Source organism: Bactrocera oleae, chromosome 2, assembly GCF_042242935.1.
Source record: "Bactrocera oleae isolate idBacOlea1 chromosome 2, idBacOlea1, whole genome shotgun sequence".
Lineage (NCBI taxonomy): Eukaryota > Metazoa > Arthropoda > Insecta > Diptera > Tephritidae > Bactrocera > Bactrocera oleae.
Window position 1 is genome coordinate 1,874,849 of NC_091536.1, and position 22,987 is coordinate 1,897,835.

The window sequence follows — 22,987 nt, forward strand, 5'->3', positions numbered from 1 at the left end:
TAAATACATGACTGGATTAGTTGCCCCTATTGAAACTATTTTATTCCCTGTTTCCATTATTTTGTCTACTACACTGGGTTGCAATAAAATGAAATGTGTCGACAACAAATCACTAAGTACACATGAGAAAGAGTCTGAACTTAGATAATTTATGTGTCCTGCTTGCTGAAGTTCGCCTCCAGTCCATGTCTGCGGTCGTCAGTGGTGGCGTGTAAGTACGGGCAGGCGAGAGTTTCATAAAAGCAATAGCCGGAAATAAAAAATTTCGAAAATAGGAAAATTTAAGACATAAAAAGCAACCAACAATTTGACCTTTACCAACGCCCATTTAACGTTTGCCAATTGCCTTCATTCTACTTCGCCGCTAGGACGGAAAATCATTGGTATTTGCTGGCGTCAAACTTCGTGCGCGTTTGTGGGGCAAGTCAAGCAGCATAGAGTACGGAAAAGAGGAAGGTGTACTGGGAATATATTTCTTGACACTTTCATTTGTTGCGGTTGTGGAAAATGTATGCGATAACTTTATTACAGAGGACAGTTATCAAATTGACAGTATGTGCTAGAATGCGGAACAAGTGGCTGTCAAAGAAAAGTTTCAAGAGGAAAACTTTGGGAAAGTGCACTAGAATGAATTCGCAACCTGCTGCGGCACTCTCGACCATCAGCGATCAGAAAGTTTAAACACATGTAGAGAGATATTTCAATGGAACAACATTGAAAGCAATTGGAAAGCTTATGATTTGAATACGTGTGCGTATTTACTTTTACACTAGGGTGCTTCCGTAATAAATTGGCGGAATTTGTAGTTGTGATTACTAGAATAAAATACTTGGAATAAGCTATCACTACCAGAGAGTAAGGAGAGAAATGAAGCTGTTTTTAGAAATGCAATTCTTTCAATGCATGAAGGTTCGGTTAGTCGCGACTTGCTGGGTAGAAATGCAACCGTTAGTTGAGTTTGTTGCAGCAAACATCAGAAATATAATATTTAGTATGTTAAAGGTGTAACAAAATTGTGCAAAGAAGAATCAGTTACTTAAAGGACGTGCGTAACTAGCGACAACTTTTGAAATATGTTAAAAGTCAGTTTTTGTGCTATAAAATCTATGTGTTGCTTTAAGCCTGTAAGTATTTCCTTTCCAAAAGAATTCTCTATCAAGTAATACATAAATACAGTTAATAAAAAGCAATGATCATAATTATATTAGGAAATTTATATTTGCTGTAGAAATTTTTTTTGCCAGTTCGTCTCAACAATACAACCATTTCGAATTGGCAACGCCTGTTTCAATTCACACGATTGTTTTATTTGTACATTGTCTTCAGATTCAGATCAGGATTCAGCGATAAGAGTGGTTATCATTCAAATTTATGTAACCGCAAAGACCCCACAAAAGATTAGTCAAAACGTCTATATTTTCTCTGACTAGATAACCTATTTTAGAATACACAGAACGAATAAGCATAAATTGTGAATGTTCCGAATCAAAGCGTGTAACCCTAATATTCTATCTCCTTTCGCTCCCATGCATCGAGTGAAGGTAATGAGCTGCAAACACTACCGCTAATTAATAGAGCTATTCAATTACTAACGTATCTTTCATTAATTCACCAATGTGTTCAATCGAAATAGATTTCAGTACATTATTATTAAATTAACTGCGCGTCTGTGGAATAGTAGGCGGAAAGCGTATGCAATAAAAGATAGCAGTGCAATGGACTTAATGATGCATTTAAAGGCGCCTATAACATAAGAATAAATGAACTAAATAGAGTTCGTTATTCGTTTTTAATATGTTTTATTATTCATTAGAACTTTGGATTATATGTACTTTAGTAGCCAGATACACAAATGTTTCCGCTTGGAAAAAATACTAATTTGAAACTTTTTTACTAAACTTCAAATGCTATGCCCACTTTCAACGAAGAGCTACAAGTACATACTCAAAAATATGTGGCCAATTCGATTTCATAAAATTAATTTAGGTAAATAAGCTGATTTTACGTGAGGCCACGAATAATTCCACATAGGCAGCTAAAGACAACTGTCCGTTGTCCAGAACTTCTGGATATGGATAAATAAGACTGTCGCATATCGATAAAGCGTTTTGAGCCAGCCACAAATTTATTAAGGTGTAAAAAGTATGGCAACCGAAATGCTGATGTTTGTACCTCGTTTTCCTCGCTGTAACTTTGACAAGTGAGTGCCACGTGAATGTCAATGGGACAGTGTCCAATTATTGCGGTCATGTGAACCTTGTTAATAGCTAGAGTTCAATATTCCACTCTAGGCCAGAAGGCTTTCGCAACCCCACAAGTGCTGATTACTGACCAACATTTACTGAGTTCACGTGAGGATTATAGATCCAAGGCCCGAATACACAAAGTCAGGGGAACACCTGCTCATTTCCATCCTGATTGGATTTGGGTAAGAATGCTATCTTGATAACGCTAGAGAAAAGTTGTTGAAAACAAAGTCTGTTACAGACTTCTAACTTTTTGAGCTCCCCGATAACACATAAACATTTGGTTCTTTTAATTACCCATTTGCACTCACGCCGGCGGAAGAATTGTTCTAATTAAATAATGTTTACAAAAATATTATCAACATCACTTTAGCAATTTGCTGAATGGAAGCTTAGTATCTGTATTTAAATAATAATTTACAAGTAAATATGTAGATACCTGGAATTTTTACTTTCATATTGCAGGATGAAATCGAGTGCCACTGCGTGGGTGAAGCGCTAATGCGTGTGCCACAAACACTGACAGTGCCGGTGCAAAGGCTTAGCATCGCATCGGCAGGTTTGCCACGCGTTCGTACAACCGGTCTGAAGAAGTATGCCGCTTCGTTGCAGGATTTGTAAGTAGGGACATTGAGTCAACAAGAACCGCGAGCCTTATTTTGTTCTATTTCATTTTATGCTTATTCGCACACTTTGCCAATACAAAAAGTATACTGAAGGACTTGCAGCATTTGGAGTGCATCGAAGACGGCGCATTTGACGGCCTTAAGCTGCTACGAACTATGTGAGTACATAAAGCAACATGGTAATGCTCTCCATTTAATTGCATAAATAGCTGTATAAAATCATAAAGTCTAGCATAAGGTGGTACAATATCCGCACGGAAACAGCTGAATGTGAGAAAACCAATAATGATAGAGCGATAGAGAAGTAATAATATAATATATTATATAAAACACAATCGGTGACTACGGTTACCCTAATTTTTATACTCTCGCAACATGATGCTATTGAGTATAATAGTTCTGTTGCCCTAACGGTGGTTTGTACCATAGCTGTAGAGTTCTATCTATATATGAAAATAAGTGTTTAATTCCTGGTGATTGTAAGTCCGTACGTCTTCAGTAAAAATTAAGATATGTTGATGAAACTTGGTACACCTATTCCTTGGCACTATGAAAAGACTTGTGTTGCAGATTGGCTAAATCGGATCGGATTTTCATACCCAAAAAATGCCGTTAATCAAAAAATTATAAAATACTACAACTGAACCATAAATTAAGAGCATTGCGACTGGTAACTGGCGAATCATACGCGTGATGTTTTACTCCAAGACCTGAATCGAAGCGCGATTGTCCGCATAGACTTTAGACTTTGCATATTTCCACAAAAAAAAGTCTAACGGTGTGATATCACACGATCTTGGTGGTCCATCCACCGGCCTAAAACGTGAAATCATCTGCTCACTGAAGTGTACTCTCAATAAATCGATGAATGGAATTGATGCCATGTTTAGGAAATGGCGCAGTCGTGTTGAAACCAAATATCGCCGAGATCACGTGCTTCAATTTCAGGCATTCAATAGTCGGTTATTATGGCGCGATAACGGTCGCCATTGACGGTTACGTTCTCACCGGCATCATTTTTGAAGAAATATGTACCAACTGCGGCAATTTTGCTTGTTCACATACCTATTGAGCCAGAAATAGGCCTCATCTCTGAACAAAATTTGGCTCGAAAACGTCGGATCTTCTTGGAACTTTTCAAGAGCCCATAGAGCGAAGCGATGCCGCTTGGGAAGGTCGAGCGGCTTCAGTTCTTGCACAAGCTGTATTTTGAACGCTTTCAATTTAAGATCTCGACGTAAAATGCTTCAAGTCGTTTCATACGTCAGTCCGAGTTGACTTTCCACGGTCTTCGTACACACTCTCAGCCACGGCCGCTATATATTTTTCACTGCGTGCTGGACGTGATCTATTTGGTCGAAAATTATCCTGTAATGAATGCTGGGTCTCAGATGGGTGATGGTGTTGCGAATATTAAGCTCAGTATGCTGATTATGTTGACCATAAGTTTAGCGAAGCGCGCGAAACACATGCTTTTCAAAACGTGAATTTTCATAATAAAGTTGAACGATTTGTAAACGTCGTTCAGGCGTAAGATAAAACCGGTTCAATACTACCCCTTTCTTACATATACCTTATATAACATTTTCAAGCATCCGGTGAGCTTTATACTGTATATATCGGGCAGTCTGTAAAATATCTTAGCAAAGTTAACTGAACGTATAATAATAGATGCACTATAGTTTATTTCTAAAAATATGTGTTAATTATGTATCCCATTTGAGGATGATTTTAATATTATATTTTAATATAATTTTCGCTGACGGGAAGTAAAATATAGTAATAAAACCAAGAGAGCCTATGACCTTCAAAATAAGTTAATATGATACCAAATTTGACTGTAACCCATACAAGATTTCGTCGAACAATAAAGTTGAAGCCTTGCGGTACAGTTAACAATATTGCCAATCCCTGAAAGTGTTTAGCCGGCTTTGATTCTTGCAAGATGCAAGAGTATAAAATGTTCGGTTACACTCAAACTTAGGCCTTCCTTATTGGTTCAATGGAGAGACCAAATGTAGTAATGACACTAAGTGATTCCACTAACTTTAATATAACTTAGTTGGTTACCAAATTTGATGCTAATACATTCGGTTTCATCGAAAAATTAATAGTGATCCTAGCAATATTTTGTAATATCAACTTTTGAGCTGAAAGTATTTCCCATGGATTATTTCCATGCAAATTGCGAGAGTAGAAAATGTTCGGTTATGGCCGAGCTTAGCCTTTCCTTACTTCTTGAAATAAAAACAACTACATATTTTCGATACGAATCTTTTTACTTTTGCTGAACGTTGCCCTGGTGCATTAAAGTTTCTGTAACTGGAAATATTTACTGAAATGTTCAAAAATTTTTAGTTATGCATTTCAGGGACTTTATAATTAATTGCATTAATTTAAACATACGTTGTAAGCTGATTAACTATGAGATTTTACACTTGCATTAGAACAGAGCAAGTAAAGAGGATTGCAAAATTCGGGTCGAATTTAGTTTGAAATTTTTTGAGATGGATGCAAAATCTTCGGCAAAGAAATATTGTAATGTTAGGTTTATGCGAGCCGAGCGCAAAGCTGACGATTGCACGATTATACAAATGGTGAAATTCGCCGAATTTATCTCGTTTGGTATTTATGGATGTTTTACAAACGTTGTATTTGTTTCATATTTAGCATAGACCTGGATGCAAAATATTTCTTATCTGATGATTCCATGTCTTCTCTTTTCACCTGCATAAGAGCAAATAAAATAACGAGATTTAAAAAGAAAAGTACACATTGTCGAGGATAATAGCAAAGTACGTGCGGAAATCAGCGCTAAATCTCGCATCCACTCTGCGGTACCTACAATTGATGAGCGCTGATCAAAACCAGCTTTACGCTTTCGAGCGTCCACTCTGCAGGCACCCTTAGATAGCTTCATTAATGTTGGAGGAATGAAGTGAATGTTTTCCCTGGTGGCTAATTACAGGTAGTCTTATTGTGAGTTTAGCAGTAATTTAAAACACCTTGTGGAATTCGTATATGGCATCCACAATTATGATATTTTATAGTAAATTCCGGAATAAACATTACCGATAGAGTGATGTTATGTTTGAAAAATTTTCGATCGAAATTCAACGCAATCTGAAAGTGAAAGATTCCGATTGAAAATGAAACTCATGGTAAAATTAAAAATACTTCCACTTAGAGGGAAACGTCAAAGACCCTATAAAATATAAATACTCGTAGAAATGCTCAGCGTGATCCGCTGCCCATCTATTTTTGAGTTACTGAACCTGTTCATTTTTCGGAGCCGCCGGTACTGACCACTATAACATATAGCTGCCATACAAACTGAAGTTGTAAAATGAAAAACTTTTTATCTGACAAGATACATATCTACAGAAAATTTAGCATAAGTTATTATTCGAATACTACAATATCAGATTAAATTTTTTAGATCAGACTTTTTTAAAACTACAGAGAACATTACAGGGTACGTTACACATTATTTTTTCGCTTTACGCATTTCATATATTTAAAAGTTTCACTGGAATATTGACAGTACTGAACAGAATACGATTTTAATAGAATATACATTTTACTTAATTTTACTTGATTATAAAAGCTGTAACTTTTAAAATTCTCCTCTCCTTTTAATGCTATTAAAAGTTTGGCATTGAAAACATATAATTTTTCGCTTCTGATCAAGGAAATTTACTTAAATTTATTATATTTCAGATATATTTCAAATGCACCAAAGTTGATAACTCTATCGCGGGATGTTTTTCGTGGTATTTCGGAAACTATTAAAATTATGTAAGTAAACTCTATTAATATCACATGTTCAAATATTTTTTTTGTACCCTCAACAAGGTATATTAAGTTTGCCACCATATTTGTAACACTCAAAGGCGGGCCTTTGAAGTATGTATATTAGGGTGGAGCGAAAATTTTTTTTTGCTTAGCCTGGGGCTAAAATCCTCCACCCTAATGTATATATATAAATGATTAGCGTGGCGAATTAAGTCAATTTAGCCATGTCGGAACAAATGGTATATATTCATTTGAAACCGAGCGCTCTTGCGAGCACGAAAAGAATTTCAAAATGAAAAGGAATGTAGAAATGAGTAGCAGCGAGCTGTTATGGCCAGGAATAGAAAGCGTGCCCCCCGAGCACGAGCGGCACTGTCCCTTTTTCTTTCCCTCGCCCACAATAAACCGGTTTGGGCGGCAAAAGAGTCCGTGTGTGAACTGGCACTAAGGAATCTTTTCTACTTGTAAAGGGTATTATAGGTTCGGTGCAACCGAAGTTCACGTTTTTTCTTATTATTCCTTACTTGGTGCTGGAGAAAATGGCAATATATTTAAAACATTTAAGTATTATCGCTCAAAATGTAAAGTTTATACTCAAGCTCCCATTTGTAGTAATAAAACGTATATGCGCATACCATGTGAAGAGGGTGACTGCTGATGACACGAGGTCTGTAGACATAACCTATCGGCTTTCAACTGAATAAATTTTACTATTCAAAAAAGAAAATAGCGTATACCCTTTCTAGACTATTAGCTGCCGTATGAGCTTCTGTTATAAAAACCCATATAAAAGTCAATAAGTCGACACAGGTTTGGTCCGGACGTAAAAATGAAAAACAAAATTTTTTTGTCTGAATCACATGCCATAAGTCAGCGACATACAATTTCCCTGTGTTGTAGTTGTAATGTTTTTAAAGCAAGTAAATAAAGAGAGTTTAATATTCGTCAACCCATCCAAAGCCGGATTTAAGCAAAAAATAAACTACAATATCATAAGTTTTCAAAATTTGTGGCATATTATAGGGTGTTCGACGTTTCCTTCTGGGTGCTACAAACTTCGTGGCAAACTTTAAATACCCTGTTCAGGCTACGTGTATATTTGCATATATGGTATGTACATAAACATATGTACAGTTACTTGCATATACATACGTACACACACTCATTTTTGAAATATTGGTTGAATAATTTTCAGACGCATTATTAACAGTGGTCTAATAAGGGTGCCCGATTTGCGGCATATTCCACCGCCAAACATTTTACAAATGATGTGAGTATATTTTCTTCCTTGCATACATATATATATATGTACTTATACGCGGCATGTTTAAAGGTAAATCGAAATCAAAAAATCAGAATTCACCTTTTCCTTTGAACACACCTCGTATATTTATACAAATGCTATTAAATGCGATATTTTTCAAAATTCTTTTATATGTTTCCTTTTCCATTATTTTTAGTGATCTCGACAACAATGAAATCACTCGAATCGATAAGAATTCCATCAATGTTAAGACTGATCAACTGTAAGTTGGGCTAATATTGGCATATCAGCGATCAAATTAACTAATTTTTAATTATTAAAACTAAAAAAATTAAAATTATAATTAATATAATATTGCATTATTTTTTTTTTTAGAATTTTAGCAAATAACGAAATAAGTTATATCGACGATTCCGCTTTTAATGGTTCCCAGATAGCGAAACTGTAAGTATTTTTACGATATTATAAATCCAAACCACGTTTGGTAAAGTTGCGCATTGAAAACTAAAAACATATATCATACATAAGTATTTTTGTTTAAAATTAAAGAGTTGTTTGACAATAATTTTCATCTGTTTACTTTCTGTTAACTCTTGTCTAGTAGGAAACTAAGCAAAGAGACTATACATAATAATTTTTATGATCTTGCAGAACTTTACGACAAAACCGAGTTTTGAAGGAAGTCCATTCAAATGCTTTTAATGGGATTAGCATACATGTATTGTAAGTTTTATATTTCTAAACGAGACAAATACACTGTGACACAAACGCAAGATAGATTTCCCCCTTGCCAGATAGCTCATACTAATGTTGATTTAGATCAGCTGTTTTGACACAATCTCAAATTGAAACGGCAGTGAGAAATGCCTTGACAGATATTTTATTGGCTATAAGTAGTGATTTTTTGAAGAACTAAAATAATTATCTACATTTAAAATATTAAATAATATTATGCCTCCTCGTAGATATAGATACGAGATAGATTTTTAAAATATCTTTGATTAAATAAATAACGAGACCTTTAGAAACTAATAACAGATCTCTAAAGTTTCTTTGAAACTTAAATTACTAACTATTTATGTTTATATAAAAGTATTGGCAAATATTTGCTTTCCTCTGAATCTTATATTTTCACACCTAAGAGACCTATCTGGCACTTCGTTGGTTAGTTTACCTCCGACGGGCTTGCAGGACATTGAGGAATTGCGTATTGAAGATGTACAAACACTCAAAACTATTCCATCCATATATAATTTTAAGGTGAGCTTTCGCATTTTTGTAAGTTTTTTCTGGCAATCTGTACATATGTTACTATCATTGTTTTGGTTACGTGCAATTTCCGTAGAATTTACAAAGAGCATTTTTGACTCATTCCTTCCACTGCTGTGCATTCATATTCCCCTCGCGCCATGATCCGCAACGACATGCTGAAAGAATGAAAGAAATTGAAAAGTGGCAGCAGCGTTGCAAAAAGAATGACAATGATAAGGACAGCGGAGATTTATTGGAGATGACCACTGGAAGTGGAATCAGTGACAGCATAGATAAGATGAGAGCAAAAGAGACTGAAAACGATTATGATAGTCGTATTTGGGGCGCCAATGGCGGTGGAATGAGTCCACCTTATGGTGGAGGAGTCTTTTACAGGTAAAATAAAAATAACCGTACTATATTTGAAGGGATCAAAAAACTATCTTATTAGTTTTAGTGTAAGCTTCTAATATAGGGATGTGTATGGTCTTGCAATGTGTGTAATGTAGATCGTTTGAAAGTGCAAGTTTGCCGACCTCTAAAGGATGAATGTACAGAAAGAAGAAAAGAACTCACAGTATGTGCCGGAGATGTTTTGCAGTGGAATTAAGTGAAGCAATTTTTACCATAGTACATACTATTTTATTATTTATTAATCGATTACGAGTTCTTATAATATAATTTTAAGCATATAAAATAAAAAAACATTGTGCATATATTTATTGTTTTGATATTGATGATCAGTGCAGTGCGTCTCTCTCCAATCGTTTATTTAATTTTAATATAATGACATGTTCACACAGATCATTAATATCTTTTCATAAATTATTTTGATTTTTTTTGCAACAATAGCAGTTTAGCCCGAACCGATTTTGTTGTAAACAATGAAGAGAACGAAGCAGAAACAGAGGTAAATGACTACTTTGCGGAAGAATTTGGCACATTCCACTCGGTAATCACTATAAACCCCGATGTCATTCAAACCGAGGAGTATTGCGGAAATTTTACATTTAGGTGAGTTCAAGAAGCATTTGGTTATTGATTTATCGCGCTTTAAGTAGTTTTTAACAAAACCGTTATATAGGGAGAGGGTGAAGTTATAATCCGATTTCATCCATTTACACACTTTCCGTAGAGGTTCTTATAGGATTTGTCCTAATTGAAATTGGTTATTGTAGCTTCAGTAGTTTAGGAAATATGTACATTAAAACTATTAGGGGGCGGGGCTACGTCCGTTTTTTCAAAATTTTTAATTCACAGGTGCCCCTATATCTAACTCGATTATTATTAAAATATATAAACAGCCGTTAGGTGAACAAAACTATTATATTCTGTAGCAACATGTTGCAAGAGTATGAACATCAGTAGTTCAGAATAACATATTCGATCTCTGAAAGATGCTTGCTCAGCCTCAGCTCTCAGCCCGATTAAAATCGAACCGATTCGGAAGGCTACCATATACTGCAATGTAGCATGCTTACTTATACCATATAAATAATTCTGTCACCTATTTACAGTTGCAAACACACCTACATTTAAGTGCTCAAAGATATAATGAAATTGACATTAAGTTCACAAATGTGGCCACAAAAAAAGTTGGTTATTGTTATAATTTTTTATATGAAACGGTTGAGGCGGGTCTACAAGTTTAATATCGAAATGTAATTATATTTATATATACACATGTGATGTAAATATTTGCTTTCATAGTTATAATCAATTGTACATATATGTATGTGAGATTTTAATTAGTTTGTAATAAAAAGAACAAAAACCTCCTCTACATAGTTTTTGCGGAAATACTCCCTTAGAGTATTTCTGACATGTATAGGCGTTACCCTATAAGTCTCATAAAAATAAACGTGTATTTTTGTATATATGGTATCTACATAAACATATGTAAGTTTGTATGTAATTACAACTCTTTTTGCTAATCTTTACCTGCGAGATGTCAACATCTCTACTATTCTTCACACTTATATAATGTGTCCCCAAAAAGCTTGAAACTGAACAAAATCAGACCACAATCGTTATATTTGATACTACAATATTTATTTATTTTATTTATTATACACTCGTATTTGTCTTTACCGTCTCGCAGATAGAATTGGCAAAAATATTGGGATAAACCTTGATACAAATAATGGCTCTCATGTCTAAAAAACTGCGAAATGGTTCCATACTCTCTGACTCTCTCCCTCCTTTTTTGCATACATTTAGATTTAAATGAGTTTAGGTAGACATGGATTTTAGAATACAATTTAGTATCGACAAGTAAGGAAGTTCTAAGTTCGGGTGTAACTGAACATTTTATACTCTCGCAACTTGCAAGGATCAAAGCCTGGGAAATTACTTCAGATGTTGGCAAAATTTTATATTAAAGGAAGTATTGATCCGATTTAACCCATTTTTGACACAAAGACGAGCTATTATCGAGAGTTCCATTTATTTATTTTATTATATGAATTAATATAACATTATTATACTCTGTAGCTACATGTTCCGAGAGTATAAAAATGGAGAAAAATGGTCTACACGTTCTCCTGACTTCTATATGCTGAAAACATGTGGCTACGGACTTATTACAGTTTTGTTCCCATAACGGTTATTCATAACAGCTAAAACTAATTGTGATAAATATACTTATACATAAATGATCAAGATGACTAGACAATTTGAAATCCGGTTGATTAACTGTCCGTCCGTCCGTCCATCGTGCGTGCCAGCTGTAACTTGTGAAAAAAATTGAGAAGTTTTGATGAAAATTCGTACACATGTCACGGCCGTTAATCGAAAAGCCATAAAACGCCATAAGTAAACCGAATATTACAGTTCATAAATCGAGAGTCGCTGACTTTATTGTGTTTTAGGTATTCCATATGGCGTTTATCGGGTCAATACTTCTCTTGCCCCCATATACCTAATATAAAGAATTTATAACTTCTGGTTGACATATATTGCAAATATCGGTCAATATGTGAGTTATCTTAATGAAATTCAGAGAGAATTTCTTCCTATTCCTGTGTTTAAAATGGATAAAAGCGGGTGAATACTTTCCCTAGCTGCCATTTATCTAATATAAAGGTGTTCATCCGGTTGAAAGTATTTCCCGCCGTTAGCCCTACCCTACTTGTTTTAATTATTTATATAATTATACGGAATAAATTTTTGGGATATCTTAATAATCGATCTGCTTCGCATAACGAGAATTAGAACCCATCGAGGCATATCTTCTCACGAGTTCCAAATAACAAATATGGTACCTTGAATTATGTCGCGCTGGTCGACTTTACAGCATATTTATTTGTCTAAATGAGGATAGATTTATAAAAATATTTATGTTGAAGTGTTACAAACAACATACTTTATTCAGTATTAAAAGCTGATGAATTTCGTCGAATATTTTGTTATTTTTTTGCCGTCGATATATTGATTACACTTTATAGTGATCCGTTTTTTATATTTTACTGTTATATGTTCGTAGAAAACACGTAGTGGAGTGTTATCCCATGGCAAACGCCCTCAACCCTTGCGAAGATGTTATGGGCTACCAGTGGTTGCGTATCTCCGTATGGATTGTTGTAACCCTGGCTGTGGTTGGCAATGTTGCTGTGCTGGTTGTATTTATTTCTATAAGGTGAGTAAGCAGTTTATTTATATCATTCATTAATTTATATTTAGAATGTTATATGTGTGTATTACCTGTATTTCCCCATTGCTCAGGTCAGAGAATCCATCAGTGCCGCGTTTCCTAATGGGTCACTTGGCTTTTGCGGATTTGTGTTTGGGGTTATACTTGCTGTTGATAGCCGCAATCGATGCACATTCAATGGGCGCCTATTTTAATTACGCCTACGATTGGCAATATGGTAGGTATATATGTACAGATGTGAACTCATTGAAGAAAAGCTTAGTGGGAAACTATTGTATTTTAAGTTCATCGTAATTACTGGTTCACATATCGTGACATGGCATGCTATGGTTTTTAATACCTTTCACATTATTTTCAACATTTTATTTTTAAACGGTTTTCTGCTAGTAAAAGTCGGGCTAAATTTGTTTTAGCGATACTCTGTAAGTTGGGTTAAAGATTAGCATACTCCTCTCTCATACGACGTGTGTTCAAAGGAAAAGGTGAATTTCATTAATATTTATTTTGTACCCTTCAAAGTTATCCCCTTCGGATATAATACACTTGTGCCAACGTTTTTTCCTATTCTCGAAGCACTTCTGAAATGTGCTTTCGGTATGGTCATCAGCTCTTTCTTCTATTCTGACTTGATATCATCAATTGTGACAAACCGCTCTGCTTTTATTGGCTTCTTCAGTTTTGGGAATGGGAAAAAGTCGCAGGGACCTATTATAACCCGTTTGAGCGAACCCGGATCGTTGTTGACGTCATTCAACAACTCCAGAGCGATACTAATGCGTCACTGCTTTTGCTCAAAAATGTAATAATTTCGGAAAAAACTTCGCTCCCACAGTTTCATGCACCCATGGACATTTTGCACACTTTCTTTTCTCCTCAAGAAGCTTGTCGAAACCACCGATATCATTATAGTATATAGCTGCCATACAAACTGAACGATCGGAATGCAGTGCTTGTATGGGAAATTTTTTCATTTGACGAGATAGCTTCACCCCATTTGGCAACCTCCGAGAAAAATTTTCAGATCAAGTTACTATAGCCATACAAATTGACCGATCAAAACCAAGTTCTTGTAAAGAATCTTTTATATTAGTGAAGGGTATTATAGCTTCGGTGCAACCGAAGTTAACGTTTTTTCTTGTTATGTCTCGTAAAGTAAATACATTTACGCCTTCAGTTTTTCTTGCTAAATCAGACCACCATGCAGTTGAGGACTGTTGACTGAAACATTCTACTTATGTGGCAAATTCATTGCAGGCGCCGGATGTAAGGTCGCCGGCTTTCTAACGGTTTTCGCCAGTCATTTGTCGGTCTTCACTCTGACGGTCATTACCATCGAACGTTGGATGGCAATTACGCAAGCGATGCACTTGAACAAACGCATTAAGCTCCGAGCTGCCTGCTATATTATGGCCGCCGGCTGGATGTATTCTATTGTGATGTCACTGTTGCCACTCTTCGGTATCAGCAACTACTCATCGACGAGGTGAGTACCCAAATAATAATATGAAAACAAATATGTATTTGCATAGCATAATCTTACATTCCTGTAGAAAAAAGTTATATGGCAATCTTGTAGGTAATAAAAAGATCAAAGTTTAGTATTTTTTTTTATCTTGTACAGACAAATTTTTTCTTTCACGAAATGTGGTGCAAACTTTCCTCTTTACGTCCCAAACACACTGTATTTTTTTTTATTTCAAATAACTTTTTTTTTTTAATTTTATTGACTTAATATAAAAATAAATCTCTATTTTTCAACCAAAAATTCTTACGTCAAAATATCAGTTTTGTTTTTTAAAGTGATAACATAAAACAAGAACAAACGTTAACTTCGGTTGCACAGAAGCTATAATACCCTTCACAGAAGTTGCTTGCGATTGTTCAGTTTGAATGGCAGCTATATGCTATAGTCGTCCTATATCGGTCGTTCCGACATCTGAGCAGCTTCTTAGTGAGAAAAGGACAGGTGCAAAATTTCAGATCGATAGCTTAAAAACTGAGGGACTATCATTTATGCATATATTTTATAGGGTCTCCGACGTTTCCTTCTGGGTGTTACAATCCTCGTGGCAAACTTAATATACCCTGTTCAGGCTATAATATAATATATAAATACTATTGTAAATTTTCTCAAAAAATGCAAAAAAATACCCTACTTTTAGGGACCTAGGTCACGGCCAATGTGGAATGGACATCTATTCTACCAATTGGTATCAAATAATGTTTGTGTTGTTTGGGACGCTGGTACCCATGTCCAACAGAACAGACGTTGTAGAATATCCAGTAAGAACTTCTACGATTGCGGAAAGATGAATCTTGGTAAGAGCCTAGGGGATTTATAATCTCTCAAAATGGTGCTAAAGAGTATCTGTTTTATCTCAATGTGAAGGCGAATAAGTGATTTCAAAATATTTTAAAATATTGGCCTTTTGACGTGAGATGAAGATGCAAGAAATCTTTTCGAAACTGAAAAAGTGCTGTTTAGTGTCAAAAATGGATAATCAACGACTCATCGGAGACACCATTCGACTATTCACCGCAAGCACAACCAAAAGCGTGACTGTACATTTCGATCAAATTTTAACAGCTGCTGCATAACCCGAATACATTTCGTACACAGCGCAGCATCACATAAAGACATATAAATCTCGAGTTTCAAAAACTTGTTAACCTGGGTATTGCAGGCCATCAGACAGCTCATGGTCATCACCCCTACACCTCGTGCCCAGAAAGAGTGGCGCTCATGAAGCGATTACGGTCACCTAAACGAATGTCTATGCCTAGAAGATTTCACCGCAAACTAACACGGTAAATTTTGCTATTAAACAATCGACCTGACCACTGTAGCTCGAAAACCGCTCGGTAGATTTCAATGAAATTTATACAGCTTTTTTAAAAGCCCGTCCGATTGATTTTGGATGAATCTTCAAAGATTAGTGATGGTTACCGCAAGGAACTTGCTTGGACCTAGATAACACAAACAACCAAGTCAAGTCGAAACCTTATTTAATGATGCCATGTTTTTACTTTTATAAAACAAAATAATTTACTGGCAAAAAAAAATATTCTTTAAAATAATGTATTATTTTTTCATGTCTCTGATCACACCTAACCCCTTAATAGGAATTACAGTTGTTTAGTATACATATGTAAATTCTGAAGCGATGCACATATCGAAACATGCCTTGTAGATTCGGGTAAGGGATCGCCTTCAGTTCCCTCTGCGAATTTTACGGCCGGAATTGTGGACCAATAATTTCCGGAAACTTTCTGGCCCTAATGTATTACACAAGTCTTATCACACAGAAGGTAATTTAGACTACTTAATGGTGGATGTACCAAAGTTATGATATTTACAAAGTAAAGCATACAAAAACTAATCTACTACTTTATTGAATCTAACTACTTTATTGAATCATAGCGCACTTTAGTAAATTTTAATATTATATACGAGTTCTTGGAAGTCCATAACGCAAATTATTTTTGATAAAGTGAAACAAGACAATGTGTATAACAAGGCCATCCTATTAAATAGGAAAATCTAAATAAGTTTCCTTAGTGATTATTGGAATTCATAAGAATTTGTGTAAAAACATTCGTATTTATTATGTAATGTTCTTTAATAATTCAAATCTATAATATAATTTAAATATATTTTATAGTATTTGTTTGCCGATGGAGATAAGTGATTTATATGACTCAGCTTTTCTGGTGGTTATTTTGGGTTCAAATGGCATGGCATTCTCCATTATAACGGTTTGCTATGCCCAAATGTACAGATCACTCGGCAAAGAGACACGTCATGCCCACAGCACACATCGAGGAGAAATGACTGTTGCGAAAAAAATGGCTCTATTGGTAAGCAATACACATATATCTTGATAAATATGCATAAATATATTTACATAATTGACATAAACTTGCATAAATGAGAAAATTAATTGAATGAAGTACAACTGTTTGACTCGAAGTTTTGTCGGACAATATGACTTGAATGCAATGTTTGTGGCTCCAATAGCCAAAGTTAATGGGATCTTGCATTTAAGTTCCACTTTAAAAATCGCTGATTTTAATTAATTAGAGATCGAAGCTGGATGCGTATGAATAGTTAAATTCACTATACCACAGTGACAAACATGTTTCCTTTGCTGAATAAGCGTCTACAAAAATGACAACTTCTCACATAACATTTTTTCCAGAAGAAACAGTATATCCATTTGAATTAGTTAACTAAATAAAAACTCGTCCAAAAATAACTTAAGCAAATTGTATTAGTCGAAACCAAGCCACACCTACATGACTTTAGCATATGCAACTATTTAAACAGGATTTCAATTATCTTTTGCAGGTCTTCACCAACTTTTCCTGCTGGGCTCCTATAGCCTTCTTTGGACTTACCGCGCTCGCGGGTTATCCATTGATAAATGTGACTAAATCGAAAATTCTCTTGGTTTTCTTCTACCCTCTGAACTCCTGCGCCGATCCGTATTTATACGCGTTGCTCACCTCTCAATATCGCGCGGATCTATACGCGCTGCTCTCCAGGTAAGTGACAGTCTAATGACGTATTTTGTAGTAAATTAGTTGCAACTCGATTAAGTTAATAATTCAGAAAAATAATCTTTCTTTTCAGATTTGGTATTTGCAAGCAAAGTGCGATGAAGTATAAGAACAGCATATCGGCTCCGTATACCACTACGAATGTCACGATGCAGGGCTCCTCTCGTCAGCATCGGAGTTCATCGTCGTCCAGCCGACAAGCTGAGTTGCAATTAATGCTGAAAAATCATGAGGACTTTGTATAAGTTTAGCAGCTCTTAGATAATACATACACAGTTAAAGTTCTAGTTGTGGACAATCTTACTAAATAAACGAATAAAACGGGGAGAAGCTGTAGTGTGTTAGTAAATATGTATAATTTTTGTTCATTTGCAAGAAACCGAAGTATAAGTTACATAATATCTAGCAATGATATTTGTGTGGATGTAAGCTTTGTACATGTGTTATTAAAGGATATGCCAATCAGAGAAAAAAATCAAACAATTAACTAAACATAAAATCACATACAACTCTGAAAGCATTAACCCTTAACCTGACAATGTGACTTGGAAACAAAAGGCGCTCCAGCCTAGAATTAATAACAATTTGCAGAGACTTGAGAGAGTTTCATATCAAATAAATCTTCAAAACTGGGACTCCAAATATAATACTTTATGAAAACGTGCTGATGTATACTTGTTGTTGTAACTGTCTGTGACTTTATTATATAGAAACTTAGGTAAATTATTGCAAAATGCACATTAATATGTATGTACAAGTAACTTGTATTGTAACTGTATGATAATGAACGTGTATGTCTGATACATGTATGGGAGTATAGTTAGAAACGTATGGACGCAGCAGCAGTTATACACTATAATCTTGCACAAACACTCCCTGATATATTTTTTTCATATCAACAGCTGTGATGTCATACGTCACTTTTCGTCCACCGCCTAAGTGTCATACTATAACATAAAGTGTGTGTGTCATAGGCTTTGGGGTTATTATACCCTGAACAGGGTATATTAAGTTTGCCATGAAGTTTGTAACACCCAGAAGGAAACGTCGGAGATCCTATAAAATATATGCATAAATGATCAGCATGATGAGCTGAGTTGATTAAGCCATGTCCGTCTGTCTGTCTGTTTATACGTCCCTCAGTTTTTAAGCTATCGATCTGAAGTTTTGCACCTATCCTTTCCACTAAGAAACTGCTCAGATGCCGTCATACAAACTGAGAAATAACGGTACGAAAATGTTGTAATTTATATTTCAATCACTCTTGCTTTAAATAACTTGTCCGGCATTTAGAAACGTGGATGATTCAAAGAGTTTGTAGACTAATATTGTGATATCTCAATTATTGTTGAAAATATCTTTCTATATTTATCCAAGAATTGTGAAATTCTCTTATTTTGGCTATATTACATATATTAAATATCTTCAAGCTAAGCTGGTAGCCCTTCTCAAAGATATTTGAAACACGTAACATTCTTGAACCTCTCTAGTTCGCTAACCGTATTATAGTAATTAGATACATAATCTCTTCAGTTTTGGAAAACTTTATTGTTATCGTACAAATTTTATTGCGTTAAACATTCTAAGCAGCTAGCAATATTATTTACTTGATTTGTTGGGTTGCAGTCAGGAGTTTGCAGTTGCAAGTCGACTAGTTTAATATTTCCCCATCTGGATTTACATATGGAATTACAATGAGATGTGTTTGCTATCAAGTTGAGAATATTATGTAGTAAACATTGCGAATAGCAGGTGAAAATAGAAATTCGCAAAACTAACTGATTTTATTGAAGAACATTGCTGCAAAGTACAACGAAAGTATAGCTTGTCTTATTGAAATCTGTAAAGATAATTATTAGTAAGCGAAAAATTAGCCAATTCTCACAAGCTATAATTCCATTTTTTTCACCAAATAGTTTATTGACTATTTTTATCACAAATGAGTGGGGAACAAAATACATTTTAGGTCGGACACTTTTCTGAAATATTATAGCTGCAGAATGCTGAGTGTTTTACAAATACTTGAGACCAAATGTTAGGGCAAACGAGTTATAAATACTTGTAAATATATATATTATATATATATGTATTGTAATTAGCTATAAAGACAACTAAAAATGCAGCTGAATGTAGATATAAAAAAAAATTTACAAGTTTTTTGGAGATTTTGTATTTGTAATCAAATCGTATTTTTATACCTAAATAGATAGTAACTATTCCAATTACTTGGTTTCCACTCAACAACATTTAGGGAAGGTTACAATTTTCTACAAAAATCCAATAAATGCAGAATTTATTCCGAATAGTTTCGAGAAATAACATTTTCTTATTAGAGCCTCGTAGATCGAGAAACTTGTTTAGTCGTGTTGGAAACGATTTCAAAAGTCTATTCGAGCAGGCCAGTTCTCCATTCCTTTCCAAATTCGTTACGAATTGATAGTTTTTCTTTGAAATTACAATAAATTCTGCAATGATTAAGCTTATATATATTTTTAAATAATAAATAAATAAATATTTATTTGAATTTTATTTGAAAACTGGCATGTAAATATTCAATAAACGGTACTTAAGTTTAGTTATATGTACATATTTTACATTATTATGTATTTATTAGGTTTATTTAGGTTGCTTTACGATATGTTGTGATACCTGAGTAAGTTAAAATATTCGGATATATCGGATTATTATAAAACTAATTTTTAAAATAAGAAATATCACACAAATTTTTTAATTTTAACCAACTTTATATACAACATTTTTCACTGTATTCTCACAAATGGTGAAGTTTTTACTAATTGTAAGACCTTTGTTTGAGCTCGTTCACTGCTGTATACTCGCATGTATTATATTATGTCTTGGACTAAATAAACCAATAAAATATACTTGTATATGGACAAATATATTGAATTAAATGTTTAAAATTTTCCTCTCTTCTTCAACTAATTTATTGTATTTATTTAGGGCACATATATTAAATATATATATACATATATGTTTAAGCATATAAATGTTTACAAGTACTATTTTAAATAATTGTGATTGTTAAAATCTGTTAAATGTTGACTATAAATAAATAGCAATAAAGAAAATAATAAAATGGTTTTAGTGTGTTTAAAAAAATACAGAAAATTACTAAAATTACCATAATGAGAACATTTTTGGAAAAAAAATTTAGAGCCTTAATTGTTATTATTAATATAATATAATATTTCGTTAGACAAACAAATTACTTTATTCGGATAGGACATTTTGAAGCAAGTAAGGAAGAGTTAAGTTCACGAGTTTCTGCAGATTTAGTTGAAAACGTGCGTAATATAATATAGTAAAGTAGGAATTCTTTGTAGGCCGTTTCGTTATTATATCCTGCTTAAATTAGAAATATTAGATTTACAATAAGTAAGGAAGAGCGAGGTTCGAGTGTAATCGAAAGTTTTATACTCTCGGAACTTGCAAAGCCTGAAAAATACCATCAGGTGTGGCAACACTTTATGTTAAACTAGGGAGAATCAAGGAGAGATACTGAGAAGCATTGAGATTCATGGTGGAATTGGGCGAATCACTGAGAATAAGAGAGAAACCGGGAGAACAACAGAGAACTTGAGAGATTCGGGGTGCAATCGGGAGAGCCACTGAGAACCAGAGAGAGCCACTAAGAAATAGCGAGAATCAGTGAGAACCATTGATAACCAGAAACAGCCACTGAGATGCAGTAAAAACCAATAGGACCCACAGAGAAACACAGAGAGCCAGTGAGAACTAAGGGGAACTAAGGAGAATCACTGACAACCAGGAAGAAACAGGGACAGTCACTGAAAACCAGGATGAGCTCGTGAGAGCCACCGAGAAATAAAAATGATATTGTATTTCTGAAATTATGTATGATATTTAATATATTATTATATCCGAATTAAAATTTTTATTGATCGTTAAAACTTTCTTCATGAGGAAAGGTTGAAGCGGCCTTTTCTCATAGATTTGTATATCTATACTTTTCTGATATTTTTTTTTTAGATAGTGTTTAGTGTAACTTCGTGCTGGAAACCAGTTTCATATGTTAAGTAAGGTAGACTTTTGTGTGAGTTTCTGCCAACACTTGCAACAGCATCACGTTCTACTGTTACTTGATTATATGATTTTTTTCCCTTGGCAAAGCTGTCTATAACCAGATTAGAAAAGTTCTATATTCCTGATTTAGGAGTTTGATTTAGTTTCCGTCTTGATAGCCGCATTCTATATTAATGTCAGATTTATGTGTCTGTTTCTTAGATTTATGATCTCAACAACAGTTGATGATATAGCGAGGGGCTTCAGTTACCAAATTAAGAAGCCTTCAATACCGAAACTTCTCTAATAGGTCGATAAAAGAGGTAACAACATTTTTAAAATTAAGTGGGTACTAACAACTTCATTGGAGAATACACTCTGAGCATCCGTTCGCCTGCAATTCGATAATTCGGTATATAAGTTGTGAGTTCGTTTAGGCTAGCTTATTTGAGATAGTTGCCGCATTTTCGATTTATTGTAAACATTCATCTGCCACGTAACACCCAGAAGCGTTGGAAACCTCATAAAATGTGTATATGAATGATCAGCATGACAAGCTGTGTCGATTTAGGCATGTTCGTCTGACCGGATATTCATCTGTATATAATCGAGATATTCCCTCAGTTTTTGAGATATCGATCTGAAATTTTGCGCACGTCCTTTTCTCCTCAAGTCCTTTTCGGTCAAGGTTACAATCTCAAAATATATTGTTCAGATCGGACCATTACAACATATAGCTGCCATACAAATTGACCGTTGGCTGGTTAAGTTTTTAGATTTAGTTATAGTTGCTATATGAAATACTCCTGTGATTGGCATGAAATTCATTAACATTCTCTGTTTGCTCCTCCATTCATTAACATTCTCTGGTATATTCGCAAACGATGCGAGGCAGTTTATTAAAACTTTGCACACCCTATTTTCGGTTCTCATCTCTGCTTAAAGCTCTTTTGAAAGTTCGCAAAAAAAGCTGCTCGTCACTTTATACAGAGAATGTTATTAACATCCTCTGCTCTTAAAACATGGTGCCAGAGCAAATTTTCATTAACATTCTCTGATTGTTGTTTTGTTCATCTAACGGTTGTTTGTATCACCTAAACATAATCGAGTTAGATATAGGGTTATATATATAAATGATCAGGATGATGAGTTAGATATAGGGTTATATATATAAATGATCAGGATGATGAGATGAGTTGAAATCCGGCAAACCCGTTATATGGCACAACGAATCGCAATAATGAGGGGCACTTGTGGTTTGAAAATTTTTTAAAAGTGGGCGTAACACCGCCCATTATGAGTTAAATGTATAAATCTCCCAACCTATTCAAGCTATATCACCCAAATTTGCGCATGACATATCAATTCGTCACCTCTTGCGATAGTATAAAAATAGGTGACATCAGATGATGATCGGATCGCCTACTCCCCATATAACGGTTTTGTTAATAAGAACTCAATAACAAAATGCGTCAGAGAAATTAAATTTTACATCCGAGACACAGCTGGTTTTATAGCAGCAGGTGTCCATTGGGCAATGGACGTGAAA

At 34.6% G+C, this 22,987-nt stretch overlaps 1 protein-coding gene across 2 annotated transcripts in view; it reads left to right on the forward strand.

The window, feature by feature from the left end:
• The window catches only part of Lgr1 (Leucine-rich repeat-containing G protein-coupled receptor 1), a 37,043-nt gene extending 16,552 nt beyond the window's left edge, over positions 1–20,491 (forward strand). The window contains exons 3-18 of one of the 2 annotated variants that reach the window (XM_014241429.3): positions 2,712–2,863; positions 2,956–3,030; positions 6,593–6,670; positions 7,863–7,937; positions 8,128–8,193; positions 8,307–8,375; positions 8,583–8,654; positions 9,074–9,191; positions 9,277–9,578; positions 10,035–10,196; positions 12,667–12,819; positions 12,906–13,051; positions 14,089–14,317; positions 16,497–16,692; positions 17,183–17,379; positions 17,468–20,491. In XM_014241429.3, coding sequence (XP_014096904.2) covers positions 2,712–2,863; positions 2,956–3,030; positions 6,593–6,670; positions 7,863–7,937; positions 8,128–8,193; positions 8,307–8,375; positions 8,583–8,654; positions 9,074–9,191; positions 9,277–9,578; positions 10,035–10,196; positions 12,667–12,819; positions 12,906–13,051; positions 14,089–14,317; positions 16,497–16,692; positions 17,183–17,379; positions 17,468–17,639 — 2,262 coding nt within the window. In that variant the 3' untranslated portion in view covers positions 17,640–20,491. The remainder of the gene's footprint in view (positions 1–2,711; positions 2,864–2,955; positions 3,031–6,592; positions 6,671–7,862; positions 7,938–8,127; positions 8,194–8,306; positions 8,376–8,582; positions 8,655–9,073; positions 9,192–9,276; positions 9,579–10,034; positions 10,197–12,666; positions 12,820–12,905; positions 13,052–14,088; positions 14,318–16,496; positions 16,693–17,182; positions 17,380–17,467) is intronic. The other variant, XM_070106555.1, reaches the window with a different exon arrangement.
• Positions 20,492–22,987: the final 2,496 nt, after the last annotated feature.